The 19,748-nt window shown below is 43.4% G+C and overlaps 1 protein-coding gene across 1 annotated transcript; it reads left to right on the top strand.

The window, feature by feature from the left end:
- The first annotated feature begins 625 nt into the window (after positions 1-625).
- Positions 626-15,559, top strand: LOC125522375 (ubiquitin carboxyl-terminal hydrolase 17-like). The gene is made up of 11 exons (XM_048687434.1): positions 626-1,354; positions 7,026-7,950; positions 8,023-8,105; positions 8,882-8,967; positions 9,054-9,216; positions 12,122-12,242; positions 12,344-12,501; positions 13,489-13,573; positions 13,754-13,966; positions 14,620-14,681; positions 14,789-15,559. Exons 1-11 carry the CDS (start codon positions 948-950, stop codon positions 15,477-15,479), a joined length of 2,994 nt encoding a protein of 997 aa, XP_048543391.1. The 5' UTR covers positions 626-947; the 3' UTR covers positions 15,480-15,559.
- Positions 15,560-19,748: the final 4,189 nt, after the last annotated feature.

Genomic DNA, 19,748 nt, shown 5'->3' with positions numbered 1-19,748 from the left:
TGGTGATGCTCCTAGGGTGGAGGCCATGACGACGAGCGAGGAGCGAGGATGATAGAGGGGAGGTGGGGATCGAAGGGAAAGGGGCTAGGGTTGTGCGGCGATTAGTGTGGAGTGGGTCGTCTGGAAGAGAGGGTTGAATTGGGTGCAAGCGTGCGGAGCGAATTGGGCAAATCGTTCGGCACACGAAAATGGGCAACCCAGCCAACCAGCCGCCTCGCGAGCCCACTCGTCATTGGACAATGAAAATGACCGTGAGATGAAAATTAGTTTTGACCATTGTGAAGATCCAACGGCTCAGACACACTAGAAGACAGATCCGACGGGCAACGAAGCCCCAATTGAAAAAGCTCCGTGAAGGCAAGTTGGCTAGCAGCCTTATATAGATTTAAAATAAATAATGACAATATATTATAGTCAGCAGTTGGCCGTATTATTAATACATGCTTTTATACGACCGGTTGAAGATGCTCCGAGCCCATCTGACCGTGGATACGCGCACGCGAATACAGGGTACCGAGGCCAGCACACGGTACCTTGCGGGGAACCCATTCCTTTCTTGTCTTCCACCTCGTACGGTACCCCGCCGTTAAACTTGCCCCGTCGCCCACTTTTTTCACCTGCCCCCTTCCCGAAGGCGTGGTATTATTCTTCGAGTGCCAAGGTGGAAACGGATGCCGCTACCTTCTCCTTCTCTTCCTCCCTGCCCCTGGTCGCTGCCGTCTCTCCGTCACTTCCAAAGACCAAAACAAAACAAAACCCTGACCGGAGGAAAGGGGATTTTTCTTTTGGATTGGAAATCTCCGAGCCCTAATTTCCGACCGATTTGCTCGGGCAAGTGCACAATCGGGCCGCGGATCCATCGTTTTGAGTGGTGGTGGGGGGCGGGTTCGAGATCTATGCGCCTGAGAGAGGGCTGGGGAGGGAGAGGGGTGGGCTGAGAGGGAGCGATGGCAATGGCGGAGGCGGCAGGGTCGTCGACGGCGGCCACCGCGGTGACGGTGGCGCTGTTTATCGTGGTGCTAGTGGTGGCGCTACTGCTGCGACAGAGCCTGCGGCGCGCCGCGGAGCGAAGGGAGGAGGTGCGGCGCCTAGCGCGCCTCGCGGCGGAGGAATCCGAGCTGGCGGAGCGGGAGTCGGTGCTCGCCTTCTGCTCCGAGCTGTTCCCTGGCGTGCTGCACGCGGCGGATGTGCCGGAGGCGCCGATGTGGGCACCGCGGGAGGTGGTTTCACCGCAGGAGGAAGAGGAGGAGGTCGTGGAGGCGCCAGCGCCGCCACAGGCCGCAGCTGGGGTCTGCGCGGTGTGCTTCAGGCCGACCACGTTTAGGTGCAAACAGTGCAAGGCTGTGAAGTACTGGTGAGTTGGCTCAAACCCTGTTCCTAATCCCCTTTACAATTTTTGTAGTCTCAGCAGGTGATTTGGAATCGAGGGAAGATAGTCTACAATTTGTTAAATCCAGAGTGGAAATGCGCTGTATTTTCTAGAAATGTGGGTTTCAGTAACAATTTTATAGGCTAGTAGATCGACAAGATTTGGATTTTGTCGAATTTGTGTGTGGACAAGATAACTGATTGCCATGTGAGCTAGGGCGATTTGTGATCATCCATTTAGCTTGTCTCTAGGAACTCTGGTTTGATAAAGTTCATCTGGAAGGAAGGCCAGTATAGGATCCTAATGGCTCAGTTATGCTGTCATCATTGCTGGCGCCTCTCCTTGTAAACTTGAATGTTTGTTTTTTATCCCTGACTTCAAGATACCTTCCAGTTGGTTCCAGACAACTAATATTAGTCTGCTGCCTTTTTTGTTAACCAACATAGGCCACACATCCTGTCTTAGGCTATTAACCATCCTAGCGATTCACATGCTTCTAGATGAACACTTATTTTTTGAATGTCACAATGTCCTGTTGGCATGGACCTTTCTTTGATTGATATGTTGGGAGATTTGTCCTATGACATAGCCAGAATGTCCCCAAGGGTGAAGCACCGGTGGACGTATTCTTAGATAATGTGGAGCAAAATAAGATGCACATTTGACTCAGTGCATGAGGCTTGATTTATTGGTTCTTTGCATGAGCGCCTGTCCTTTCTCTGCTCGTACAGAAAGGATGCCAATCCTGGGTATGTAGATTTCAACAAGGCCAGCACCTTTCTCCCCGTGTTAGTCTCTTGCTTACCACGGCATGTGGGTCAGATCAATCAGCCGATGGTAATGCTATTTGTTCATATTCATGTTGAGTTCTTAGTGTTTTTGAGAAGAAGATTCATTATTTATCATTCCTGTGCAATTGATATCACTGGAAGAAACAAGCCATTGTTGCAAAGACTACTCGTATTATTTATTGTTTCTGTGCTATTAACAGAAACTAGCCTAAAAAAACACGTTTAGCCATTATGTGCTGATATGTCATATACAGAATTTTCTATTGGGTTGCAACTTGAGAGTGGAAAAACAGAAAATTGACAATCACTATACTTGTAGTTATAATGTCAGCACACCTTATTGCATTACCACCACATTCATTTCATACAAACAAGCAAATAATGTCTTTATTTCTTCGATGCAACCTGTTACCTGTCTCAATTGAAACAAATAATGAAGACCTAAGGTGCATGCAGCTAAACAAAATTTTGTTAGAACTGCTAGCTCTAGCTATGATACCAATTGTTAGAATCACTAGCTTCTCTAGCTCTCACCCTGGACTCTCTCTAAAGAGATGTGCTTCACACACACAAAGAGCTACTACTAGCGGGAAGGTTTATTAGATATCTCAATTGCCACAAGCTTACCTATTTACATATGGGGTGCATCTCCTTATATAGAGGCTGTAGGGACAGTGATACAGTGACCGTCCTGCTACAGTAACCAACATTGCGGCGGTACAGCTCATAGCTAGTTCATCTACTGCACAACTCATACCCAAGTAGATGACAACTCATATATAGTTAGGATAACTATTGAGTGATGACATATGCCATGCCATCATATTCTTCTTGGCTAAGGTTTCATGGTGTCCCTCAACATCCAACCCAATTTGGCTTCTTCCTTCTCATGCATGCATCTCTTTGGTATATATGACAAGATTAGTCCTAACAAAGGTTCCATGTGATTCTGAGAAGTGTTTACCAATGATGGAACATTTATTTATGTTATGTGCATACTGACATTACATAAGCTTATTTCTTAATTATACTCCCTCCGTTTGGGTTTATAGGGCTGGATACCAAGGCACTGACTCGTCTTATAATTAAGTAATGCTTCGACATCCTCTCCAAAGCCTCCGTGCGTTCTCTCTGCCAGCCTGCGCCCAATGAAATATCATGCATGCACAGCTGCCGCAGCCTATTTCTCTCACCTGCCTGCATGCGTTCTCTAACCTCCTTGCATGAACCAATGAATAGCGTGCATGCAGCAGCCTAGTTCTCTCCCTTGCTTGCATGCGCAGCACAATTAAACGCCTGGTCTAACAAATCTGGACGGAGCATGCTGGCTAAGGTTTCATGGTGTCCCTCAACATCCAACCCAATTTGGCTTCTTCCTTCTCATGCATGCATCTCTTTGGTATATATGACAAGATTAGTCCTAACAAAGGTTCCATGTGATTCTGAGAAGTGTTTACCAATGATGGAACATTTATTTATGTTATGTGCATACTGACATTACATAAGCTTATTTCTTAATTATACTCCCTCCGTTTGGGTTTATAGGGCTGGATACCAAGGCACTGACTCGTCTTATAATTAAGTAATGCTTCGACATCCTCTCCAAAGCCTCCGTGCGTTCTCTCTGCCAGCCTGCGCCCAATGAAATATCATGCATGCACAGCTGCCGCAGCCTATTTCTCTCACCTGCCTGCATGCGTTCTCTAACCTCCTTGCATGAACCAATGAATAGCGTGCATGCAGCAGCCTAGTTCTCTCCCTTGCTTGCATGCGCAGCACAATTAAACGCCTGGTCTAACAAATCTGGACGGAGCATGCTGGCTAAGGTTTCATGGTGTCCCTCAACATCCAACCCAATTTGGCTTCTTCCTTCTCATGCATGCATCTCTTTGGTATATATGACAAGATTAGTCCTAACAAAGGTTCCATGTGATTCTGAGAAGTGTTTACCAATGATGGAACATTTATTTATGTTATGTGCATACTGACATTACATAAGCTTATTTCTTAATTATACTCCCTCCGTTTGGGTTTATAGGGCTGGATACCAAGGCACTGACTCGTCTTATAATTAAGTAATGCTTCGACATCCTCTCCAAAGCCTCCGTGCGTTCTCTCTGCCAGCCTGCGCCCAATGAAATATCATGCATGCACAGCTGCCGCAGCCTATTTCTCTCACCTGCCTGCATGCGTTCTCTAACCTCCTTGCATGAACCAATGAATAGCGTGCATGCAGCAGCCTAGTTCTCTCCCTTGCTTGCATGCGCAGCACAATTAAACGCCTGGTCTAACAAATCTGGACGGAGCATGCTGGCTAAGGTTTCATGGTGTCCCTCAACATCCAACCCAATTTGGCTTCTTCCTTCTCATGCATGCATCTCTTTGGTATATATGACAAGATTAGTCCTAACAAAGGTTCCATGTGATTCTGAGAAGTGTTTACCAATGATGGAACATTTATTTATGTTATGTGCATACTGACATTACATAAGCTTATTTCTTAATTATACTCCCTCCGTTTGGGTTTATAGGGCTGGATACCAAGGCACTGACTCGTCTTATAATTAAGTAATGCTTCGACATCCTCTCCAAAGCCTCCGTGCGTTCTCTCTGCCAGCCTGCGCCCAATGAAATATCATGCATGCACAGCTGCCGCAGCCTATTTCTCTCACCTGCCTGCATGCGTTCTCTAACCTCCTTGCATGAACCAATGAATAGCGTGCATGCAGCAGCCTAGTTCTCTCCCTTGCTTGCATGCGCAGCACAATTAAACGCCTGGTCTAACAAATCTGGACGGAGCATGCTGGCTAAGGTTTCATGGTGTCCCTCAACATCCAACCCAATTTGGCTTCTTCCTTCTCATGCATGCATCTCTTTGGTATATATGACAAGATTAGTCCTAACAAAGGTTCCATGTGATTCTGAGAAGTGTTTACCAATGATGGAACATTTATTTATGTTATGTGCATACTGACATTACATAAGCTTATTTCTTAATTATACTCCCTCCGTTTGGGTTTATAGGGCTGGATACCAAGGCACTGACTCGTCTTATAATTAAGTAATGCTTCGACATCCTCTCCAAAGCCTCCGTGCGTTCTCTCTGCCAGCCTGCGCCCAATGAAATATCATGCATGCACAGCTGCCGCAGCCTATTTCTCTCACCTGCCTGCATGCGTTCTCTAACCTCCTTGCATGAACCAATGAATAGCGTGCATGCAGCAGCCTAGTTCTCTCCCTTGCTTGCATGCGCAGCACAATTAAACGCCTGGTCTAACAAATCTGGACGGAGCATGCTGGCTAAGGTTTCATGGTGTCCCTCAACATCCAACCCAATTTGGCTTCTTCCTTCTCATGCATGCATCTCTTTGGTATATATGACAAGATTAGTCCTAACAAAGGTTCCATGTGATTCTGAGAAGTGTTTACCAATGATGGAACATTTATTTATGTTATGTGCATACTGACATTACATAAGCTTATTTCTTAATTATACTCCCTCCGTTTGGGTTTATAGGGCTGGATACCAAGGCACTGACTCGTCTTATAATTAAGTAATGCTTCGACATCCTCTCCAAAGCCTCCGTGCGTTCTCTCTGCCAGCCTGCGCCCAATGAAATATCATGCATGCACAGCTGCCGCAGCCTATTTCTCTCACCTGCCTGCATGCGTTCTCTAACCTCCTTGCATGAACCAATGAATAGCGTGCATGCAGCAGCCTAGTTCTCTCCCTTGCTTGCATGCGCAGCACAATTAAACGCCTGGTCTAACAAATCTGGACGGAGCATGCTGGCCAGCCGGCCTTTTAAAGCCGGACGCGGAGGGGGGGGGGGGAGTACCATCTGGCATCTGGCTACTCCCTCCTTCCATCTATATAGGGCCTAATGCGTTTTTCGAGGCCAACTTTGACTAAATGTTAGAGCAATAATATATGACATGCAAGTTACACAAAGCATACCGTCAAATTCGTATGTGAAAGGAGATTCCAATGATATAATTTTCACATTATACATCTTATTTATTATTAATCTTATCAATAGTCAAACGTTGTCTTAAAAAACGCATTAGGCCCTATATAGATGGAAGGAGGGAGTAAGTAATTTGTATTGTCATAAAAATGTTTTAATACAAAAAATACCCTTGTGTGTTAAAATTGAATGTACATTCAAGGATATGTATAAGAGTCGCGAGTGCCTATACATACGGTGTTTGGTGGTGAGTAAATGCACCAGCTGACAAGTGATGTTACAATATACTTTGCACTCAATGTTTTGTGAGCAGCAGTATGGCTGTCAAAGAATTATCTAGAAAGTTCCTCTGTTGACCATATTAGCTCTGTTGGCCGTTTTAGCCCCTATGATAGACGTTTTACTAATCCACTTTTGTTGGGAATACAAGGATGATTGGTACACCACTGTGCACTTTTAATTTGCTTTCCTAAACCTGAGAACTTTGGTTGTCCAACTGCAGTTGCTATTGGCTGAATTTAGGCATGGCTGGTCACTTTTCCGATGGTATTCTTAGTATTGTTCATCCTGTTCTGAACATTTCTTTATGCACATGTCTTTTTGTGTGAACTTAACAGTATGTTGATATGGACAAATTGACCCTTGACTGATTTCCTTTGATTCATTACCAGTGGAACATTTGAATAAGAATCCTAAATGAATATACATGCACATGACTTGGTCTGCTGGATGAGATGTGATGCCTATCTCAGTAAAACCAAGTAATGTTGCATATTGTACATGAATAGTAAACATGCTATGTGTCGAAAATCCTAAACTGCGGTTCAATATTGTGCGTGGTGTACAAAAATTGAACTGTGTTACTTGTTCAATCTTGTGACACCTTCCCTTTTGCAGCTCATTCAAATGCCAGATATCCCACTGGAGAAAAGGTCACAAAGATGAATGCCATCCACCAAGTGCTAATGCTAAGCCAGATGATGGAGCTGCAATTTCTGTTGCAAAGGAAGGAAATGTTGAACACCGAAGAGCTTCTGAAGAGAATGTAGTGGCTGGGGTACAACCAGTGGCTGAAATTAGTGTACCGGTTGCGGCTGAGTCTGAAACTTCTGGCACAAACCATGTTGTGAAGAGCTCAAATGATAAAAGGAAAGATACGCCTTTCGAAGAGGTATCTGCTACCACAGAGATCCCTGAAAAGGGCAATTCTGACAATGTGGTCAAACTTGGTCAAATTACCCCTCAAGTAACGTCCTTTGACAGTAAAAGGGCAGAATCAAATACCAAATCTACCAATTTTGTTGGAAATAGTTCTTATGTGAAGGACTTAGATGATATATTGGTTCATAAATCTCAAGCTTCTGCACCAAAGATGAGTGGCCTTACCAGTTCCATCCATGAAGATATATATGTTCATTGCAAGGACCATGGCAACACTGAGGATGCTGATGTTAGTAAGGATTGCTCTCGGATTAATCATATTAGAAAACCTGCAGATAGGAGCTATTCCCAAATGGCTGCAACTGCCGTACCAGCACCCAAAAGTTCTAGGACTTCTCTTCGCGTGGAAGTTGAACCGTGCAAAATAAAAGCTACTGGTGAAGAAAAGTCTGAAGGCTTGAAATTAGTAACTCCAGTATTAGCTGTTGATAAGGTTTCTTCCATCCATGGTGGCCGGTCTGTAGCACCTAATCCATCAAAAAGGGCTGATAATCCAACAGATAGAGGAGGTTCAGCAGCAAATAACCTTGCGACATCTTTGAAGAAAATTGTCAGGCAACAAACAACACCAAAAGTTGTGAGGCATTATCCTTCAGAGTTGGTAAATATAATTGAATGGCTCTGTAGTTAGTAATTTATTTTCTTTTATTTGCTACTAAATTCTGCTTTTCAGACACTTTTTCCATATGATGTTTTCATCAAGCTCTATGACAAGGTTGAATTGCGCCCTTTTGGTCTTCATAACCTTGGCAACAGGTAAACATTGAATTACTGTTTCTGGAATTTAACAGTTGGGAGATTAACTGCATGCTTTGTATTTCTGTGAAGTTTGTCGCATAATTTTTTTGTGTAGGCATCTCTAGCTTTTAATCTGTTTGCAACTTAGTAGTTTTTACTTCCGTTGGAGTCTGGTTGACATGAGTAGATCTTATCTGGTTTGTTTCCCTAGGGCCAATCATTAATTTAATAATCCGTTGCTAAAGATGGACTTATTTCCCACCCACAACAATATATGAAGTGATCAGGCAAATATGCTCCAGCATGCTCTGATAGTGTTTAATGGCATGATATTGTTGCTCTACTACTTTTTTGTCATGCTGTTGATAGACTTACCTACCAGTACATGGAACTTTAGGCCTCCTTTTTTTCACAGGATAGGAATATCATAGGAATAGGAAAATCATAGGAAGTGAGATGACATATATCTCAATTCCTATAGGGAAAGAGATGTCATTTGATGCATAGGATAGGAATCTTTCAATTGAGTCTAGGCTAATGTTTTTTTTTTCCTTTGAAATGCGAAGGATTGGTTCCTATCCTACATAGGAGTAGGAATCCATTCCTACAAACCAAAGGGCTCCAAAGAAATATTTCCTACAAAATTCCTATCCTTTATAATTCCTACAAAATTCCTGTAAACCAAAAGAGGCCTCATGTTAAACAAGATGTTGTCGCATTAGTTGAGATATTTTGTGTAAGTTGTTATGTGCCCCCCTGTCTAACATGTTTTTCTTCTTATTTTTCTCTTGCAGCTGCTATGCAAATGTTGTTCTTCAGTGCTTGATGTTTACTCGACCACTTACAACGTATCTTCTGGGAGGGCTTCATTCGAAAAATTGTAAGTGCCTACTAAGTTTCTCATGTCATTCTTTTTCTCCATATTGCACTTGTTTGAGTAACCGCATAGTATCTTGTGTTTTCTAGGTTCCAAAAAGGCATGGTGTTTCATGTGTGAATTTGAAAGACTTATTGTGGAGGGCAAGCAGGGCAAGACTGCTTTATCACCAACTGGGATACTGTCCCATTTGCACGAGATTGGAAGTAGCTTTGGTCCTGGTAAACAAGAAGATGCTCATGAATTCCTTCGGTAAGAAAGCGATCATTACATTTTTCATCTATGTTGGTTATTTACAGTTGACAAGAAACTTAAGCTGGAGTTTACAGAGGAGCTATGAATATTTTTATGTCAAGTTTTTCAATATAAGGTTTCCACAATAATTTGGCTCTTAAGTTGAATCTGCCAATGTTATACTTCAAATGACCAATTATGACGTGTTAGTGGATGGTAAAATTACTGACATGCTCTTCTGTGACACTTTACTAATGGTGGATGAGCTATTTTGCAATCACAGAAGTTGAATGAGGAGAGGTGTACCAGCATCTCGTCTCTGCGTGTCGTAGGTTGTGGCGACGCTCTACTCCAGACATTGACCAACCCTCCTCTTCTAGTCACTTACACAAGCTGGGCCTTATGGGCCTAAGTGGTGATGGGCCAGGCCCATACCGGTTCATCACTCCTCAAGATGGGTGGTAGATATCTATGAACCCCGTGTTGTCACATGCAAGTTACAGTCCTTTGTTCCCAGTCCCTTTATCAAGCAATATGCAATTAGCTGCCCAGTGCTGACATGATTAAGACCATCAAATTTCTCCTTAATGAAGAAGCGATTGGTATCCACATGTTTTGTCGTATCATGTTGAACTGGGTTATTGGCAATGCTTATTGCTGACTTATTGTCACACCACGCTCTCAAGGGTCCCTTCCTCAGAAGTTTCAACTTGCTCAGTAGGTTCTTCACCCAGGGCATCTCACTCAACCCTTTAGATAATGTCTATTACTCAGCTTCTGCCGCTGATCTAGACACAAATGTTTGTTTCTTGCCCCTTTAGATAATCTCTATTACTCTGCTTCTGCCGCTGATCTAGACACAACTGTTTGTTTCTTGCTTCTCCATGACACCAAATTTCTTCGCACAAACACACAATAGCCTGAAGTTGATCTTCCATCATCTGGATCATTCTCATCAGTAGCAAGAGATGCATTTTCAGGATTACCTTCATCAGTGGAGGCTCAGTGAGCAAAGTCTCCATAGGCAGCATCATATATTTCTCTGCCCTTTGACGTCCCGTTGTCCCCTTGAACTGCCATGTGTGCCCTCTGACCACCTGAGTATCCTGAATACCCACTTCTGCCTCTAGCAGTCCTCCCACTTCCCCATCTGCTATTTCCCCTGCCTCTGCCATGATTTGGACGGTTGAACTTCAGGTGGCCTTTCTCCCCACAGGTAAAACAGTCCCTGCTCTCTTTCCACTCCCTGCGCTCAGTAACGGTAAACGTCGAGGCCAGCACAACTCAAGAGATAGCCGCACCTCCTCTTGAGCTATCGCTGCAATAGCCCCATCAATAATAGGCAGGGAAGTTTGATGCAACAGGTAGGCCTTCCTGCCATCAAAGCAACCTTTGAGCCCCTCCAAAAGTTGCAGCACATGCCTGCATGCCATTCACTTGTGCCCTGACTCGATGCTTGGCTGCATAGTTCAAGAGGATCACAATTATCCTGGTCTGCCTACAATGCCTGTATCTCTGCTACATATGCCATCACTGACATGCCACATTGACGTAGACGACGAATCTTCCCATCAGTTTGAGATATGAGGATGACATTGCCCTTGTCGGAGTACTGGGTGGACAAAATCTTCCATATCTCAGCAGTACTGGGTGGACAAAATCTTCCATATCTCAGCAGCCTGTTGATAGCCCATCCACGGAGTGTCTCCAATAGGGGGTACTACTGAGTTCAACAGCCACCCAATAAGCAGAGAGTTGATGACCTTTCATTTCTTTCCCTCCGGACTAGCCTTGCCACTTGGTTCTTCAATGGTAACCCTCTCTAGCTTGATGTCAGTGGGCAACAGCTCGATCTTCCGAACCACTTCCTGTCGAGGAATGATGGCCCTAAAATTCAAGCCCCCCTCCTTGGAAGTGAGGAACAGTGTGAGCTTCTCGATAGCCTCAGCAAGGCCTTTCGGATTACTCATCTTCCCGACCAGCTGCACACAGCAACAACGACCCCCTTCTCTCCCCCTGGCGAGTAGCTGCGTGCAACAGCTATCACTTCCAGCAGAAGCAGCAGCAATTCAGACCTCAGCAGTTCCAGCCTCCTCTTCCCTCCCCAATCACCGCACATGTCTCCAGCAGCAGCAGTACATTGCAGTACGACCTCTGTCTTCCTCTGACTAAGCCGTGCCATCGCCACGTCTCCCGCGCAGCCCCGCCACGCAGCTCGCGCGCCACCTCCGCATCTTCCGCGCTCGCATGCAGCTGCTTGCGGAGCTCCCTGCCAGTCGCAGGACAGCCGCGAGACGAGTCCCTACCGCTGAGATGAGCCCCGCCGCTGCCTAGGGCCGTCAGGCCTAGGCGTTGCTGGCGTCTGATACCATGTTGAATGAGGAGAGGTGTACCGGCAGCTCGTTTCTGTGTCGTAGGTTGTGGCGGCGCTCTCCTCTAGACATCGACCACCCCTCCTCTTTCAGGTCACTTACATGAGCTGGGCCTTTATTGGCCTAAGTGGTGATGGGCCAGGCCCAAACCGGTTCAACTATAGATTATGTCGACGTCCTTTTTGGGCTCAGTTTGTGAGGCAACAGTGTGGCATACTAGATTAGTTTGGCAATCTTTGTTCAACTGTGGTACTAAAATTTTCAATTAATTTATCTTTTCCTGTTAAACTGAAGGTTAGTTGAAGTCAACACTTAGTATAGTTGTTTGGAATTCATTGTTCAAACCAGGTGCTGGTTGACATTCTTATCAATGAAATATTGTCTTTGTGTCAAGTAGAAAACCTGATAGGACAGTTACCTAACAATGGCTTTTTCAGTATGTTTAGTTTTGGGGAATGACCTTGTCGAAAGTAAAATAGTTAATTACTATTGGCAACTCCTTTCTCCAAGAGTTTTTCTTAATGGCACCACATTAACTGACATGTTTACAGGCACTCAATTGATGCTATGCAATCTGTGTGCATCAAGGAAGCCAGAAAAGGTGGCGCTCATTGTTTAGCAGAAGAAACCACACTTGTACAACTAATATTTGGGGGCTATCTGAGATCTAAGGTTCTCTTTACAGAACAGCTTAGATTTTATTATTTTTGCATATTCAGTTACCTGAGGCCACCCTGTGTCTTATTGATAATTTTACTCTGTTTCTTTCATAGATAAAATGCACAAGGTGTCATATTAGTTCTGAGCAATACGAGCGTATGTTAGATCTTACTGTTGAAATAGATGGTGACATCAGTTCACTCGAGGAAGCACTTCAGCGGTTTACATCTACAGAAGTCTTGGATGGAGATAATAGATACCAGTGCAGCAGGTAATGTCACTTCGGATCTTTAGCCTTCTGTACTGTTCATCCTGTGACCTTTTATCCACCGATCAGAGTCCTTGAGCTATCACTGAAACTATACCAAGCCGGGAGTTGAATTGAGGGTCAAAATACTTTGCCATATCATCTAATCATGAATTTTATGGAGAAATAGAATCATTACCGTACAGCAGACTTGAACAACAGAAACATAATTGGAAGGGAAATAAAATAAATGTTAGGTATATTTTAAAGTTTGAGAGTGCTAGCCAAGAGTAGGAAAAAAAAGCCGTACATTGCAAGATAACAAAATGGCACAACAATACCAGTTTTTATTTGTACTATAAACATGGTATGGATTTCTCCTGTGGAAAATGTTGGTCGTGTGATTTTATGCGTTTTGCTATGTTGTTTTCTTCTATTATGACTACCTAAGATGGTGTCGGGCCATGACATTTGGATGGTTTTCAATGTAGACTGCTTGAGTGCTTTGAATTGTATCAGGCTGTTGTTTTACTCAAAAGTTTGAGTGGGTAATTGCTCAATGGATTGGATTGTGAGTCATGAACCAGATATGTTGATATGTTTAAAGGTTCAAACGAAGCATGTAAATATGACAGCATGAAATATTGTAAATTTTTGAGAGAATCTTTTTCCTTCTCGCTGTTGCCTTCTACTGCTAGTTGCTGATTTGAGAATTATACAATATTGCAATTGGAGGATCAATACTTAAGAAATTAGCATGTTTTCTTATACCTTAGTGTTGACAATATACCAACTTCCTTTAGGGCCAGCTGAAATAATAAGGTAGGTTGTATAACTCTGATTGGAAACATTGTTCACTTCAATGTTTCTAGAAGTCAGATGTTGTAGCTTATTTTATTCAATTCATTATACTATATAATGAATTATGCAAGGATTGAAATTGCCGCTTCTCTTTAGTCTTGCTTTCTTTTCTCCTAATGCTATTACTCTTAACTTGACCCTGTATGTCAGATGCAATTCCTATGAGCGTGCTAAGAAGAAGTTGACAATATCGGAAGCCCCAAATGTCCTGACTATTGCATTGAAAAGATACCAGGTACCATATAGAATACCATCTTATTGAGGGCTAGACGCCAAACATACTTGCATAGCTCTCTTTTATGTTGACATTTGAATCGTTGTATTTGACCTTTTTCTGGAGTTCAATTGTTTTAGTTTTGATCAAGTCTTGCAAATTGAGTTCCTCTAATTTTGTTCCCCCTTCTTATTTGTACAGTCTGGCAAGTTTGGGAAGATCAGCAAAGCCATCAGATTCCCAGAGACCCTGAACTTATCTTGCTACATGAACTCAACTGATGACAATTCTCCTGTTTACAGCCTATATGGAATGGTTGTCCATCATGATGTCATGAATGCTGCCTTTTCTGGTCATTACGTATGTTATGTCAAGGACACACATGGGAAGTGGTACAAGATAGATGACAGTCAGGTATACTTGCTCTTTCTGGACATATCAAGACGGGGTTATGCCTGTCTGGACGTTAACAATTTTTGAAATCATTTTTTTGGTAAACCTATTTCCATATTTAGTATCTGTTTGTTTTAAATAAACGAGACTGCCGGTGTGGATTTTTGGGAAAAAACCCAATCAATTCAGAAATTTTTTTGTGGCTAACTTGGTCGAGTGTTCTACTCATGTATGAAGTTTCGCGAAGAAATGACTTCGGCACTTATGGGAGAAAAAAACACAAAATTGCAATTTCAAAAAACTTGAATAGTAACTTTTATATAGAACCAAGTTTATCCTTTTTCCGCACAAAAGACCACGGAAGTCATTTCTTTGCGAAACTTTACATGTAATTGTTTTTTGTGCGGAATTGTTTGACCTTTTATATATTTTTGAACTTTTTTTTTCAATTAGGGTGCGCCTAGACCCAGGTTCCATTTGGTACTTTTTTTTGCCTTATTGGAATAGCAATCAGATTACACCTCTTATCCTAGTGATCATAGTGTATATTCTTGTAATGCAATAGTGAAAACAAATTATTTGGCTTCAACAGTGACTGCGTCGGTACCGGTGTTGTTTTGGAGTAATCAGATAGCGATCCTGTATTCTGAATAGCTGGTCTTTGCTGTGTGCAGGTCAAACCTGTATCTCTGGAAAATGTAATGTCGAAGTGTGCATACATGCTGCTCTACGCAAGGTGAACACCACCATTCCTCTTCTTTTTTTATAGATACCAGCAATTTCATGCGCCTTCCCATCAGGTTTCTTACCAGTACATTCTGAATCCTCCATTAACCATATCAGGTGTTCACCAAGGGCGCCAAACTCTGTACGACATGCTATGATGGTTAACGACCCATCATATGCGAAGAAGGCCAGGCATAAGCCAAACTTGGAGCAGGCACCATTGCAACGGGGTTCCTTGAACAGACACCAAGGTGATGAGTTGCATAGAGATCACATTACAGATAACCTCACCCGCAGATTTGATGAATTTGGGGACGCACCATATCCAGCGGCAGAATCACCAAGCCCAAGTGAGAGCTCGTCGTTGTTCAGCAACTCTGATGCTGGGTCACACAGCACCGTGAGCACAGATAGCAGCGAAAGCACAAGGAACTCAACCAGCACTGATGACTACGAACAGTACTTTTTTGGGAGCTCAGATCAAATGTATCTGGGAGGCCCTAGAGGGGCACATGAGGAAATCGGCTATACGAGCTATTATCGGTCGAGATCTGCCTTGGGTACCAGCTCATCAGGCCAGGAGGTGGATGAAGAGAGGTCTGTGGAGCAAAGGTTTGAGGTTAGTGGAGGGGGTTGGCTTGAGGGTGGTGAAAGCTCACCCTTGTCGTACGCTGACCAAAGTAAGCAACACTTGTTAACAGAACAATATAGGCAGTTTGGTGGTAGTGAGCATGACCCTGGAGAAGCCAGGGGCAGTGTCTTGTTGAGAAGATCGGCTAGAGAAAAAACCGCCCAAACATTTTATTGATGTGGAGGGTTTGGGTTGAATAATGTAGCTTCTGTCATTACCTCGTTGCAGTGGAAATATGAAAATGGGCAATTCGTAGAGTCGTGTTCCAGAAATGCAAAGCAGTTTAGTTCTTGTTCTTTGATATTGTCTTTGTAGCAGTTTCTCAGATTACAGTGCGCACACCTGATGAGTGATGACACTGGCTAAATTGATCTGCTGCCTTCAGTCGGGCAGATGGATGAATCTGGTCTCCGCGGTAGGCGGCTAGCCAGCAACATCGGTCACGGATATGCGACTAGGTACACACTTGGGGTGGGGTGGTGTTTTGCCACCTGAAATCTGCACCACGAAGTACTCTTTGAGCCTTTTTTAAAACAAAACATCGCCTTTATTCATTGGAAATGACAGTTACATTGTTAATAAGAAAAATTACAATATTATTCATAGGTTCCTCAAAACAATCTTTAGTCACAGAAAATTTAGCTAATCTAGCAAGTTAATGAGCAACTTTATTTGCTTCCATATTACAATGCTCAAAACTAATATACAAAAAATCGCACGCTATAAAATAACAATCATCAAAAACTGCCGCCGCCAGTCCGTTGAATGTCCTTCATTCTTCATTGTGTCAACTACTTCCATATTGTCGGAGCTAACACAAGAGATTACATCCTGCCTTCTGTGAGAGTGATAAGCCAAATCTTAGAGTCAGCGCTTTTGTTGTTAAGACATCTGCACACTAATTCATCCTCCAGTTCCCGCTAGTAACGCCCATGTCCCGCTAGTAACGCCCATGTCGTACCTATAAGCATATCCTGATCAAAAGAAGCATCAACATTCAATTTCATAAAACATAATTTGCCGATATAGCACGGACTCCCATCAAGGTTTGGCAAGCATCTTGGGATTTTCCCTGATGAACTAGCGACCATTTATTCCATCATAAATACCAGGCTGTTACAACAATCAATTCATGTGCATTCTGGGTGCCTACTGTAGATAGCTCTTTCTCTGGCATAAGAAGTAAAAACTCAAGAACTGCCACTCCCGCACGATCGATAACACAAGCTTTACTGATGGCCTCATGACTTCCCAGCTTTCTCCAAACTTCTTTTGCCTTCCAACATAGAAACAACATGTGTTCTGTATCTTCTGGTCCATTCGAACATGATGGGCAGATGGGAGAAATTTTCATATGTCTATTAGCAAGTGTAACACGACATGGGAGTGTTCCGTGCAAGGTACGCCATATGAAAATCTTCACCTTTGTTGGACAAGATAATTTCCAAACCTTTCTCCAAATAGGATTTACATTTGTTTTCCCCATACCATTGTGTAGTTCAATTTCCTCCCATGTTGTTTGTTCCATTCCTCGAAGTAAGCTGACCGAACCGTGAAACACCCATTCTTTGTGTAATTCCAAGCAATGAAATCTGTCATATTATGCATAGAGAGGGGGATCACTAGCACCCTTTGAGCATCAACTGGCCACAATGTTTGTATTACTAAATCTTCATCCCAAGAATTGGTGACCGGATTGATAAGGTCAACAACTTTTGATAGCAGGTGCCCTCTTCTAGGAGTAATAATTTTCCTATTTGCATAGTTCGGGATCCATGCATCTTTCCAAATATCAATATTTAGTCCATTTCCAACTCTTCAAATATAACAATTTTTGAGAGAATTAACTCCCGCCATAATGCTTTGCCAAGTAAAAGAAGAACCCTTTTTAAAACTTGCATTCATTAGGTCGCCATCCAGGAAATATTTGGTTCTCAAGACGGTGGCACATAGAGAATCAGGGTTATCAAGCAGGCGCCACGCTTGTTTGGCTAACAAGGCCAAATTAAAACAGTGTATATCTTGGAATCCAATTCCACCTTGATCTTTTGGTACACACATTTTCCACCATGCCATCCAATACATTCTCTTCTTATTGTCTTCGTCACCCCACCAGAAATGCGACATCGCGTTAATGATTCCTTTGCAATTTTTTTAGGAATTTTAAATACGGACATGACATAAGTTGGGATAGCTTGTACAACCAATTTGAGTAAGATTTCCTTTCCTCCTGCTGATAGCAGTTTTTCTTTCCATCCACTATTTTTTTTAATAATTTGATCAATTAAGAATTGGAAATAGTCGCTTTTGTCCATACCCATATTTGCAGGCAAACCCAAATATTTGTCATTAAAGGCTTTGAAGGAAATATGCCCTAGAGGTAATACTAAAGTTGTTATTTATATTTCCTTATATCATGATAAATATTTATTATTGATGCTAGAATTGTATTAACCGGAAACTTAGTACATGTGTGAATACATAGACAAACAGAGTGTCCCTAGTCTGCCTCTACTTGACTAGCTCGTTAATCAAAGATGACCAAGTTTCCTAGCCATAGACATGTGTTGTCATTTGATGAACGGGATCACATCATTAGAGAATGATGTGATGGACTAGACCCATCCGTTAGCTTAGCACTATGATCGTTTAGTTTATTGCTATTGCTTTCTTCATGACTTATACATGTTCCTATGACTATGAGATTATGCAACTCCCGAATACCGGAGGAACACTTAGTGTGCTATCAAACGTCACAACATAACTGGGTGATTATAAAGATGCTCTACAGGTGTCTCCGATGGTGTTTGTTGAGTTGGCATAGATCGAGATTAGGATTTGTCACTCCGTGTATCGGAGAGGTATCTCTGGGTCCTCTCGGTAATGCACATCACCATGAGCCTTGAGAGCAATGTGACTAATGGGTTAGTCACGGGATGATGCATTACAAAACGAGTAAAGAGACTTGCCGGTAACGAGATTGAACTAGGTATGATGATACCGACGATCGAATCTCGGGCAAGTAACATACCAATGACAAAGGGAACAACGTATGTTGTTGTGTAGTTTGATCGATAAAGATCTTCGTAGAATATGTAGGAACCAATATGAGCATCCAGGTTCCACTATTGGTTATTGACTGGAGATGTGTCTCGGTCATGTCTACATAGTTCTCGAACCCGTAGGGTCCGCACGCTTAACGTTCGATGACGATATGTATTATGAGTTATGTGGTTTGATGTACCGAAGGTTGTTCGGAGTCCTGGATGAGATCACATACATGATGAGGAGTCTCGAAATGGTCGAGACATAAAGATTGATATATTGGAAGGTTATATTCGGACACCGGAATGGTTCCGAAGTGTATCGGGTATTTTCCGGAGTACTGGGAGGTTACCAGAACCCCCCGGGGGATTAATGGGCCACAATGGGCCTTAGTGGAGAAGAGAGAGGGCCAGCCAGAGGTGGCACGCGCCCCCCTTGCCCAGTCCGAATTGGACAAGGGAAGGGGGGCGCCCCCCTCCTTCCTTCTCTTCTCTCCTCTTTCCCTTCTTCTCCTTCTTGGACTAGGAAAGGGGGAAACCTACTCCTACTAGGAGTAGGATCCCCCCCTTGGCGCGCCCCTTGTGACCGGCCGGCCTCCTCCTCCCCTCCTTTATATACGGGGGAGGGGGCACCCCATAGACACATAAATTGATCTTTAGCCATGTGCGGTGCCCTCCTCCACAGTTTTCCACCTCTGTCATATTGTCGTAGTGCTTAGGCGAAGCCCTCCACCGGTAACTTCATCATCACCGTCAACACGCCGTCGTGCTGAAGCAACTCACCCTTGGCCTCAACTGGATCAAGAGTACGAGGGACATCATCGAGCTGAGCGTGTGTAGATCGCGGAGGTGCCGTGCATTCGGTACTTGACCGGTTGGATCGCGAAGACGTTCGACTACATCAACCGCGTTACTTAACGCTTCCACTTTCGGTCTACGAGGGTACGTAGACACACTCTCCCCTCTCATTGCTATGCATCTCCTAGATAGATCTTGCGTGATCATAGGAATTTTTTTGAAATACTGCGTTCCCCAACAGGCTTTAGTCATAATATTCAGAATAGTACAAATTTGTGCCTTGTTTTCCACTTTTGTGTTGGGGCTAAAAAATATACTAGGTTTTCCAATGCTCACCATTTGCCCCGAGGTCGCACAATAGGCCTCTAAAACTGATTTCAGCGCCTCCGTGTTCCTCGAGTTAGCATGCATAAGTATCAAAGAGTCATCCGCAAAGAGGAGGTTTGAAATCGATGGTGCATCTCTGCTAACTTTAATTCTAAAAATAGTACCACTCTCCTCTGCATTAGCTAAGAGGGAAGTCAAGCCCTCCGTACACAACAAAAATAAGTACGGGGAGAGAGGGTCCCCCTGCCTTAATCTTGTAGAAGGTTTGAAACTTTCA

Source organism: Triticum urartu, chromosome 7 (genome assembly GCF_003073215.2).
Source record: "Triticum urartu cultivar G1812 chromosome 7, Tu2.1, whole genome shotgun sequence".
Classification (NCBI taxonomy): Eukaryota; Viridiplantae; Streptophyta; class Magnoliopsida; order Poales; family Poaceae; genus Triticum; species Triticum urartu.
This window is presented reverse-complemented; position numbering and strand designations above follow the sequence as displayed.